At 42.0% G+C, this 12,531-nt stretch overlaps 1 protein-coding gene across 2 annotated transcripts in view; it reads left to right on the top strand.

Moving 5' to 3' along the window:
- The first annotated feature begins 298 nt into the window (after positions 1 to 298).
- dscamb (Down syndrome cell adhesion molecule b) overlaps positions 299 to 12,531 on the top strand; it is a 116,836-nt gene continuing 104,603 nt past the window's right edge. For both annotated transcript variants that reach the window (XM_069706248.1, XM_069706322.1), the window contains exon 1: positions 299 to 1,130. In XM_069706248.1, the coding sequence (XP_069562349.1) occupies positions 1,088 to 1,130 (43 nt within the window). In that variant the 5' untranslated portion in view covers positions 299 to 1,087. The remainder of the gene's footprint in view (positions 1,131 to 12,531) is intronic.

The following is a 12,531-nucleotide window of genomic DNA, read 5'->3' on the forward strand; positions in this document are numbered from 1 at the left end:
CTTAAATGAACACAAAATGCGCGTCATTGGATGTCCTTGTGGATTTCCTCCGAAAAGAATCTCTCATCTGTTTTTATCTATGGGAGAATTACCCTAACTTAACTAAATTCAAGCCAGAAACCTGGTATGCAATGCTGTATCATGAGTACACCTGCACGCCAGCAGACAGCGCTTTCTGTTTGAGCCGATACAACTCCGTGCGTAAAAATCCTTGGTACCTCGGTGCGTCATGTCCAGCTCATTTCCTTAATGCAAATGTCCCACTCGCTGCGTGCTCTCACAGTCTTCCCACCTTCACTAGTATCCTGCCCTCAGGACCGACCGGTAGCCGCCTCTGCTCCTTTAAGGCAATGAGGAATTAAAGCGTCTGCAGGGGCAGGGGAGAGGGTTATTCTGTGTAATGCTCAGAGTGTCAGTGTGGTGCGATTAGTGAGCGGCAGCGGGGAAGATGCGCTTGCTCGCCTCTTGCTGGACGCACAGAGGCGATGAAGATGATCTGACTTTGGAGTCTGAGAAAAAAGCGTGTTTTTCATTCTTGTACTACCACCATCTCCCCTCTGCTTTCTTCTTTGCTCTTTTAGTTAATTTAATTTTCTAAAATTAGATTTTTACCCTTCAGGGATGATCCGTCAGTCTGTGTTTTATCTAGGAAATCGGCGCTTCTGACTATTTGTTTTTAAAGATTTAGTTTAGCCAGTTTTGGGAATTCATTATGGTTTCAGGATCTGCTCTTACCCGGCTCTGACTCAGCATCACACACACCTGGGCTTCACCCCTTCAGCATCCTTTTGAATAACAGGGAGAAGCAGCAAGACGCGGAGCAGAGGAGGAGAGTCTGAGCACAGCTCTCCCCAAGACAATCACAGAGGCGCATTTACGGTCCAAGCGCAAAAAGACAGCTCAGAAAGAAAAGCAGTGTAACGAAAAAGTAAGACGGAAATATTAAAAGTAGAGACTTGGACTGGTTTACTTTAAGATAGTGGCAAATGTTTAACCTTAGCCCAAGCGCACAGAAGAGAAACCCAGGGAGGCACCGGTCGGAGGAAGAAGAGAAAGCATAGCTTGGGGGGATTGAACGGAGCAGGGCATGTGGATATTGGCTTTTATCTTTTTCCAGAGCATCTTGAATGGTAAGTTTCACCTGCTCATCTTTTTTTTATTAGTGCTCATTACCTGCTGCAGAAGGCAAATCACTGTTAGACAGCTAAGTGACTGAGGAGGGAGGATGGAGGTCACCTGTGACCCACATGAAATGGATTTTATATGGTTGTCAAAAGGCTGACACCCTTGATAGAGGGAGAGACGGGCGAGGCATGAATTGCGTTTTAAATCCTTCAAGCTCTCCCACAACCTATTAGCCACATCTCTGGCCTTCAGATATACACTCTGAGACAAATTAAATAAAAAGGGTAAATTCTGTTTGTTTCAGTGTGTATATAATTAATTTCTTTAATTATATTGGTTAGATTCGTTTTTTTAAGTTTCAACTTTAAATAGTTTTTAATTTGCATCAAACTAATGTGATTTGTTTTTATTTATTTTATGCTAAATGATACCTATTCTGTCACAACCTTGTTCCACTGTGGCCCTTAGTAATAAGTGACGTCTTTGATATAATGGACATTTGGTTTAACCCTTTCCCCCTCCCCCACAGTGAGCATATTTTTCAAGTTCAAAATGGCCTAAATGAATGTTAAGGCATTAAAATGATCTATTTATATTCACATTTAGCAGTTATTCATATTTGCATTTTTGATTTAAAATATAGAATAATATTCATAACTGTGTCAGAAGGTTTTCAACATCTCCACAGCCACAAATTTGAATACAGCTTTGTATTATTTACCTTTAAATGCAATTTATGGGGAGCAAATGAGCACCCTTAGTACGAAATGTTCATGTTAGAAAATTAAAAAAGTGTAATGTCTTTGATGAGGTACAACACGTAGGTAAAAAAAATTCAGGAAATGCAAAAGTAATCCAGAAATACACAAAAAAAATTTCAAATACATTTTCCGTTCAAATAGCCGAAAGCCATTTTCCATTCGAATACTGTATTGAGACACATAGATCTGGTTGTGCGTCTTATCCATGTTTTCTTGTACACATGTGTAATTGCATGCATGTGCACCACTGCCCACATGCACGCGGGTAACACCGTGCACGCATATTTGTGTGCTCATATAGTGTATCCATAATCAATAGTGGAAAATTGATACAGTTTATTGCATTCACTTATTGGCCAGAGTCCCTTGTACAGGGAGGGATTATGGCTGCCTGGGTGTGTACGAAAACAGGGAAAGCGAAGGGGAGAGTTGAAGAAGGAGAGGGAGAAGGAAAAGAAAATGGAAACATGTCTGGAAGAAAAGACGTCAGGGTGACAAGATGGGGATTGTTCATATACTGAAACACAACAAGCCAACAACAGCTTGGCTGCATTTTTATCAACGGGTAAAACAAAAGCTGAATTTACAAAGCAAAAATTGGGGAAGTGGGTATTTACAGGTATGAATACATTTAAACGCATTAGGGGGGCTGTAATATGATATGGTGTGTCCCCAAAATGGATTTTCCCCTCTGGCCGGAATGATAAAATAAGGCTTCGAAATGGATTTTTGTTTCGATGGCGACGCTTTCTCAGTGCCGAGGCGACCCTCAGTCGGTGCCGTTTATTGACATTGACTCCACATAAAATGGTATCTCCCTCAGCCCAGCTTGTGCTGAAACTCATAAAGGAACAATAAGGAATCCTCATTAATCATAATCATCTGACTCTGACATTAGATCAACTGCCATGCAAGATTGTGTCCGTTTATTGCATAAGGGATTATTGAGGAGGCCTGTGGCAAACAACTGATAAGGATTAAACAGTAGACAGCGTTGAGTGCAGACATTACACTTTTTGTGTTCTTCATTTGCACTGCAAACCTTTTTTTTGTTTTGTTTTGTTTTTTTGTACATTTAATCATCACAATCCGTTTGTATTATTTTTATTTGATTCCTCTGTCACTACTCAGGAGCCTGGCTGTATGACTTCATGCTCTGTCGCTGGATGTTTTGTTGATTATCATGAAAATGAGGTGTTCATCGGCTGAGCAGTCGTTGTCAGAATGAATGAATGACCTTGTAGATAGAAGCCAGCACAGAGATTGGATTCCAGACAATTCTTGCTGTTTCGGAGTTGGGCCTATCACGTGCCCACCGGCCTGTCTCTATGGTAACCTCCTTAATGGGTGTCAGGGGCTGCGTCCTAAAACGTTCACCCTCTCTCGTTGCTATATGGGGTGGAAAGCTATAGGGTGTGTAGATGTCACTCAGAATCCGCGGTGGTGGTTGGTTGATGTCTGGTGCTTGCTTACTCCTCTTCTCATTGCCTGGTGGGATCATTTTCATCCACGATGTTCGCTGTAATAATTCTTCACAAATTGGACACCTCCACAAAATGGCAGACCCATAGGCAACGTGGTGGCAGACTCCAGACATGGAACTGTGAGTTTGGCTCTTGTTGCAAACTGAATTGGCCTGGAAGTACTTGACCCGGAGCTAATCACATCCTGCTCCATCAATCTGTGTGTCCACAGGTGTGTTACGTGACCAAATGACAACCGAGTTGCCTTTTGGGTTTTCAGCATTGTTTTGCATTGAGGTCGTTTCACTGCATGTCAGCATAATGAATCTGCAACCACTTAAAAAGAGGAAACAGATGAACACCCACATTGTAGAACCTATTGAAAAATATTATTCACTGAAGCAAAAGACAACCTCAATCCTTAGATTACTCCTTTGTCAGATTCCACACACTAAACAAATTCAAATGTTACATTTAACACATTCACCAGCCAACAGGGACAATTATTTTTAGTGTTCTATTTAACACTTTTGCTATTTCCTGTGCCTATCAAAGCAGAATCTATAAATTCAGTCATCAGTACAGGAGAGGAAACATTAAATATCTCTGCCTGAAAGCTGCCTCTAGGCAAAAACCACAGCGAGCTAAACTGGCCTATTCAAATTCTCATTGCAAAGCTATAACGAGACAAGACTTCTCACAGAGTCCCGACGAACACTGTGATGATTTGTAGGCATACACACAGCTTAATCTGACGCTCATGACTTAAAAAGGACTTATCTCGTATGTCTTCGATAAATGAACATTTACGCGGAGGTCAGGAAATCGTGCAATCAAATTTTGATCTCAATTAGCTGTGACCTTTCTCGGACTACACACACATCCACTTTGGAATGAGGAAGCTCTTCCAGAGCATCTAGCCCAGTGTAGCTTACAGTACAGTAAATAGCTGCCAACATCAGTTAGCCTGCCAATTTTACATGACCCCACATTATTAGCAACCTGAAACACTGGATGGAAATGCTTCGGGGACGGAGGTGGATAGATAGATTGAACTTGGCTACAAGTAGAAAAGGGGAACTGGTGTTTGCATGGTAATAAATCTACATGAAGGCAATGAAGGGGAGTGCACTGATGAGAGCCTCATTTGCCGGAGCTGTGAGGTGATTCTGGAATCTGGGTGAAGATGTCCAAAGATCGGTGGCCTCCCAGTGGCCATTCTTAAACTCTGTAAAAGCAATGGAGTGAAACCTGACCAGCCTTACAGCTGCACTCAGCCATTAGTCTGTTTACTAATTACCAATTAGGGTTTGGTTGCACAAGCGGTATCGTAGCTCATGAAATGAAATTACCCCATGAAAATACAGCATACAGTCAAGTGATAGATCATCTTGTAGAGTCTTACTCTGATATGAATATCTAATGGGCTAAATTAAGTTTACAAACCCACTTAACTCTTGTTCACTTGTGTAAGTTGTAAGAGGGTTTGTTGGGTTACATTTTGAACTCTGCGCGTGATTCCAGTTGAAAGGGCGGCTAATGTTGGGTAATGGATACCCTGATGTGTGATTATAATAGATATCCCCTAGTTCATATATCCTGGCTGTATAATTAGGGCTACTCTGCTGTACTGTACCTCCTCGAGCCTGTCTAGCTCTCTAATTAGGAGCAAGCTTTGGTGGCTCGAGTGTGTGTGTGCGCACGCGTGTGCATGTGCTGTGTCTCACCCAATGTAAAATCTAATTACCGATCGCACTGTGTCTGTCTGGATTCCACTGAATCAGAGGTGTAATTGCGCAAGCCCGCGTGTAAATGTCTCTTGCATTAAAATGTTAACGATATCATTTAGCATCTGCAGGGAAGAGCAGAAAAGCCCTCAGCACCCAGATGTAGGTGTTTGATCATGCGTGCAAAGTGAGGTTGTAGTACATCTGGCGGGGGTTTCCCTCTCAGACAGGGTTCTCAGTAGAGAGGATGTTTTTAATTCACTCAGCACCTGTCAAAGTGACATGTTATATTACTGTGCTGCACTGCACAGGTACTGTAGTGGAGGAACTGGTGGAAAAGCTTTATTTGACAGTCAAAAACAGACTAAGTCAGGAGAAAAGCACTCCTGTTCTCCTTTGCAAAAGTGGCTCTGTGTTTACTTAGTTTCAAACAAGTTTAAAACACGCCTACTTATGACAAGGTCTATTTTTTTGTTTAACCTGAACTATGTCTGCATTCATTTAATCACAGTTACAAACACTACCACATAGGTTGACTATGGTGAGCTGAATTAGGGGTTGGTAATATGGATACAGCAGTTCTTTATACTTTTCCATTTAATTGTATCTATCATGTTATCAACATGTAGTGTATTGTGAGACACAATACAGATGAATGAATTCAAACTTCAGGTCACTTACTTTATTTATCTTCTATCCCTAAATACGCAGCATTATAAACACAAGTTTAGAATGTCGTGTAATGTTATGATGACCTTTGAATATTGTGTGATGTGTTTGACATCACAAAGTCTGTGCAACAATTACACTTTTATTTAAACAAATCTATACAAATTCTACTATACAAATGTAAATTTTAGGAGTCATCGTTGCTTGTGTTAAACTCTGTCAGGAAGCGCTCAGTAAGCTGTGCTGTTTGCCCTGAAATAGAGAAATTTGTGCAAATCTATACACATGTATTTTACCTGGTGAGTCAATGTTCTGGACGGAGCACAGAGTTCGTGCATGCACACGAGTAGTCCATGCCCGTTTCCCTCTGCTGGGTGTGTGTGTTGTACACTGTTGCACCAGAGTCCTTGTGGCGAGTGTCCCACCAGAGCTTTTGTTCGTTGTGGAAGGCAGGTGGTGGAGGTGTGATAAGTTTGCTATCCATCACCCACCAAGACAAACATTCACGCTGGACCTCATAAATACTGCCTCTTAATCCAATCCTCCACATACCCGGGCCGGGCTTTGAACTCAACACACTCGGTGGCCCAAGGCTAAATTGATCCCTGCGACTCTGGCCTGAGCATGATGCATGTGCCTGATGTATCGTGGCTCAGTAACAGTCTGCCAGCCTGTCTCTTTCTCTCTGATGCTGCCTTTGAGCTTGGCATTCTTCTCTTGCATTTCATGGACTTCCCTTGTATGTGCCGATCTTTCCTCTTTTTAAAAAAACAATCACACCGCATGTCTCTTCGTTCTCTCTGCAGTTACCCCAACCACCTCTGCTGTATATTTCACATCTCAATCCGATTATTCGAGTCTGCATTTCCAGGAGATACTTCAGCATCAGGTCTGCCTCTGCGCCTCATGCTCCACAGTCCGAATATTAAAGTAGGCTAAGGGATAACGGAAGAGGCAAAGCTGGATAGACAGTGACAGAAAGACAAATGGGTCCAGCTTGGTTTCTCGACACTGCTCTTTATTTTTAAACCTGGCACAGATGCTAAGATTTAAGACCAAGTTAGTGGCGGTTATTTTTAGCCGGCCATTTTTAAAGCGCTGTCATCTTGTTGGTAAGGTGTGTGCATGTGTGTTAGAGGTGTGTAAAGTAGGTACTTTATTTGTGTATTTCCTGCATTTGCAACAACCTATATATGTAGGGAAGCTTTGCAGAATGTATGTTCTTGTGTGCATTCGAACCAGTGTATGTGTGTGTATGTGTATTTAATTGGGAAGCTGGGTGGGTGTGTTAGGGTGTGACATAGAGTAGAGCCACAGGAGTCTGATTTATGTCCTTCCAGCCACCCATCGATCCCCCGGCCCGGTGTGAGACTGAGTGCATTGTCAATAATCTTAGCACTTTGTGGTATTCCTAGAATTCCCAGACCTCCTCTGCTCAGACCAAGGTGTGATGCTGCAGTAAGCCATCTTGTCCAAGATCAAATAAGAGGGCACGGGGCCTGGCAGCAGTGCATTTGATTGTAGGGTAGTCTAGTGGTGAATAGATCATTTTGCAGTTGATGTGCTGTTGAAGAAAAAAAAGAGATCTGGCTCCATTGTTGGTGCAAAGGGAGGTAATTTGAACAGACCCCTGCATGGGTCCCCAGAAGCATGTAGCAGTTACGTATGTGTTGCTAAGTGTCTACGGGACACTTAGCAACACATAGACGGGGACTATGTGTTGCTCTGTGTCTCTCTAGCCAGACTCTCCATACCTACAAGTGATTATGCTAATTAGTGTTTGATCAGATGATTAAATTAAAACTCAATTCATCCAAAGTACCTAAATGCTCACAATACATTTGTATCTGCCTGGCTGCCCAGCATCAAACAGCAATGAGTCTCCTGCGGTGTCCCAGCCACTGGAGGAAAGGATGACCAGAAAGGAGAGGAAGAAACTATACAAAAATTATAATATAATTAATAAATTTGTATTTAGGCAACGGCACGTAGAGAAGGAAGGTTGTAATAAAGTAAACCGGGAGGGGAGGCTGAGGGAGAGAGGAGGAAAAATGGAGAGAAACGAGGAAATAAGGATGTGTGTGTGTGTGTGTGTGTGTGTGTGTGTGTGTGTGTGTGTGTGTGTGTGTGTGTGTGTGTGTGTGTGTGTGTGTGTGTGTGTGTGTGTGTGTGTGTGTGCGTGTGTGTGTGCGTAGTTGGTGGGGGTGGGTAGCGGGAGGAGGGGGGTGCTGAAAGGAGTCGTGCTGTGGTTCCCTAAGTGTTGAATAAACACGCTTGGTTTAGGGAAATGTCTGCAATAAATGTTTAATATGATAAGTCCTTAAAGACGGTCAAATGAGTCTGGAGTATTAAAATGAGCATAGCATGCAGCAGCAGTTGCAGCAGCTTTTGGAGGAGGAGGTGGAGGAGGTGGAAGAGGAGTTGGCGGAGGAGGAGGAGGAGGAGGAGGGATGGGGGGAGGAGAGGGGGGACTGATAATGGCAGGCAGAGCTAACAGGATGAGAGCAGCCAGCTGCTGTGACATCAACATTAACACACTCCACCAGCTGCTGGTCACAGACGTCTCTCGGACAAAACAGGGACAGTGGTATATCTTCAAAGGGCCACTATGGCCTTATAATAGTATTATTACCTGTACAATGTCAGCAATAAAAAAACGGCATATATGTAAAGCATTATTTTAAAATGGAGTTAAATATTACAGTGAAAAAAGTAGAAAGGCGGCAGTAATCAGCCAGAATAAAGGAGGACTTTCACTTGTAGCAAAATCAAACAAACTGTTCATTGGGAAAAATACAAAAAGAAAAATGGGATACAAGAAAAATAAATTAGGAATATACTGTGCAATATATAAAAGAGCAAAGAACAAGCTGGGATAGTTCTCGAGTTAAATTACTGGGAAACAACCATAAAATGCCCAGTAATAGTATTAGAAAAACGAATTATCAGAATTATCTAAAAGCATCTTTGTCTCTAGAAATTACAGTGACCAGTTGTGCAAAAAAAAAACAACAACATTTAATTAGAAACATATGATGCCACACAAACCACGATTCCAATTAAACATTTCTAATTTCAGTATCTGACACTTCCCAAAATAATCCGGTATCACGCCAAAGCGTATCATACACCCCTCGGTCCAATAGAGGAGAACGTGTCAGTGTTACGTTTTACCTTTCCAAGCCGTGAGAAAAATAAGGTGCTTTTCATTTAGGCACCAAAAATCACATGGTTCAGTTCAGGTAAAAATCAAGGTTTCATGAAAAAGAGTAAACTTTACATAATTGACCTTGGTAGTACTTGTTTGTACTTTTCACACCTAAGCAAAGCAAAACATGACAGTGACATGGCCTATTCTAGTGGACTGACAAGGTGTACTACATGCTCAGGCGTCATACCTGGCTTCCAGGGACAGTAGTGTTTTTATTGCAAGAATGATTGCTTTCATACTGAAATACTAGCTAATTTAATTTGTTTCTCTGACAACGTTCGCTCTTCCAACTCAAAGTCTGACCCAAGCATCATCAGTCGTTATATGTTTAGGCCTGGCTATTAGCGGTTATATTTCCCTCAAATCTAATGGCTGCAACAAATAGAGTCATTCTATGGCTGAACTCAACTACTATCATTGTTGTACTGCTTTTTGGGGAACTTTTTTACAACCCTCTAAAAATACGTCAATTCAGTTGGTTATGTGATTTGAAAATGGCTCACGTTGTGAAATTAGGTTTTTACTTTGTCCTAGAAGCAGAAGCAAGAAAAAAAAAAGGTTTTTGTGCCACCATTTCATCAAGGTGTGCTTGTAAGGTTTCCCTTACAGATTCAGGTAACACAAATGAAATCCCCGAAGCCCAAGAGCTGTCCGTGTCAGGTCATTCTCTTCAGCAGCCTCTCGTGTCACATCTTAAACCCCCGCCAACACTGAAACCTCCTCGGACACTGTGTTACCTGAGGTGGCATGCAGGTGGACAGCGGTCACGATAAGACACCACCAACAGCAGCATTTCTGAAGGCCCTTAACCTTAATGTTTGGTGACATAATAAGGTTGGTTGTCCAGTATGTGCCATGTCTACTTGTCTAACTGAGGTAAGGCCTCTGCCAACAGGCATCTGTTCAAGGAGAACGTCGCTGCTTAATCGTATTATCAAGAAAGACCATGTATGCTGACCATTAGATTAGTTTGGAGTCTATTTGATTATGCCCACTCAAGTCTCAATCAGACTTGTTTAAGTTTAATAGTAGAGAATCTTAGAGCAGCAAAGTTTCTGATGGTCATTGATTACTGTCAAAACACGACCAGCGGCAATACACTGACTAATATACTCATCAGAAATATCATGTCATAATGACATGGACTTTTGCATGCACTCGTACTTTATTCAGTACCTAGAATATTTGGACATGTCTGTATGTTTTGTAGGAGTTTGCCTCGTACTCGTACTGCACTGAGACAGGTTCGTTGTCGGTTTTGATAAAAACTTACATCTTATTTTGGAAACTTTAAAAAAAACATAAAGGATGAAGATATCAGACTTTGATTTTAAAACAAAAGTAACATCATCATGCAGTTCAGTTCATATCAGCTTCATTATTTTATGCGACTGTCAAAGTAAAAAACACTTGATTGCGAGATAGAGTAAATAAATTGTATGCATCAAACTGACTTCTGAAGCTTCTCTGTATTACTTTATGTGGCGCACCACCAATGTTTCACCTCACTTGAATAAATCACCCTTAAAATATATTTGTAAATATATTCCTCTATGCCTGTTTGTCAAAAGGATTAGCATGAGCTTTCTATAAATACAGTTTTTATTCTCGTTAATTAGGTTGAGGAGAGGCAATACCGCAGCGCTGCTCTCCCCAGTTGTTGGTAAAATTAGAAAATTATTTTAATTAATAGGTAAAACTGCTGGTGTTGAAATTGTAAATAATCTATCATAAATTTCTTCTAATTGCAAAGGCTGCTATGGTTCAGTCGTAGCATTTTCGAGGTTCACGTGGTGAAACCTAAAAAAACCCGAACAAATTGTAAATATATAATGAATCTATGCGACACTTTGAATGCAATCTTTGTTTTATATACTTTATTACAGACAAGGGTTTTCCTCCACTTTCTACTGTGCTTGTTACATCACAGTAATATTATATTTCTGCTGGTGGAGGTTTTTATTCATCATCAGCAGCAGCAGAGGGAGCTGCTATAGTTTGCTACAGCATAATTCCTCATCAGATCCACTCTCATGCACTCATCATCATCAGCTGCAGCATCATAATTTAGACATCAATGTCTTTGCTGCTCCGTTTTACTAACAGAGAAACAGTCCAGGGTCTCTGGCTTCCCCGTGATGAGACAGGCAGCCACTCTGGCCCATTTAAGACATGAAAATAGACCGGGGGAGGAGGAGGAGGAGGCTCATCTGCTGTGGGGGCCTCGTTTTTAGTGTTGCCCACCCCTCCCAGACATCAGAGAACAGATCTGTCGGTGAGGATCAGCAGCGTGGGTACAGCTAGCCCTTTCTACTGTCACAGCCCTGCTTAATATTCATGAGAGCAAATTGGGAGACAGTCATTTAACTTCCGTGCATGGTGTACTGCCTCTGGGCAGATCAGATCAGTGGGAATGCTTACTCACACTGGACTCCTCGGCCCCAACTGGTTATTATCTGCCTGTATCAGAACTTGTAGCTATGTAACTTTCAAATTCATGGACTTCGATACACAGCAAAATGTTCTTTGTTGAAAGATGGCGTACCTGTACAGTGTATTTGAAATTAAGGTAATGCACAGGTCAAAGCCCTGTTTTTAGCTGCTGCGAACACAGCTTGATCACATGCTTTAGTGTTGCATACATCACACCAGTGCTGCTGTAAATCCACAGAGTAGGAGTGGGAATTCGTTAAGGTGGAAAATTGCTTTAGCTACTGTTAGTCCTGAATGTGAGCGAGCCAGGTATGATCTCCACATCCCGGGCAGACTTGCCCTGAGGGCACGGAGCAGAGAGCTGCTTTAATTACCCAAGGTTTGTGCTGTCACATTGTCACTGCGAGGCACCCGGAGCCACGCTACCATGCGGTGCTGAGTCCCCCTGCCGTGGCGGCGATGACAACTCAGACAATGAATCTGCTCGTTCAACAGATGCAACACAAGTGCTCTCTGAAATATGGGAAGCTGAATCAATCCCGCTGTCTCTCTGATTCTCTCTTTGCCTCTTCTTGTTTGCTCTCTGCTGTTCTCTCTTCTTCCCATGTCAGTGAGGGCTCATGAAAAAAATACAGCAGCTGCGTGAAGGGAAATGTAAAATCAAGTTCCCACGTGACGCTGGGGCCATTCACTTAATACTGAGGGTTTTGAGAGAGTTAATTGTCACACAAACTCAAAGTGACATCAACATGCTTTGATCATGTGTCTGATTGGTAATTTCCCTAAAAATAATTAAGCTGTGAATCGCAACTTCTTCCGTCTTGTAATTTAGCAAGGAGCCACTTATTGAATTCATCTTTACCTCTTTGTTCCCATTGGCATTGATTGCACGTTTACTCAAATCAAGCGCCCCAGTAGCTCTGAAAACCCTACTCTCGTGGTTGGTTACACCCTGACAACTGATCAGCTTTATTATGTGAAGGTCCACAGTTGGGTGATGATAATAAGCCGTAGACGTTGTTTGTCATACAGTAACTCCAGTGGGGATGTTGCTGCTTCCCCCAAATCACCTCATCAGGACAACAGTGTAAGAAAAACAGTTGACACCAGATTTTTGTGAGAAATTTTATTTTACATGAATG

Source organism: Brachyistius frenatus, unplaced genomic scaffold (genome assembly GCF_029030835.1).
Source record: "Brachyistius frenatus isolate BFR_SWC_R1_liver_20210118 unplaced genomic scaffold, ASM2903083v1 Contig_1, whole genome shotgun sequence".
In the NCBI taxonomy this organism is placed as follows: domain Eukaryota; kingdom Metazoa; phylum Chordata; class Actinopteri; family Embiotocidae; genus Brachyistius; species Brachyistius frenatus.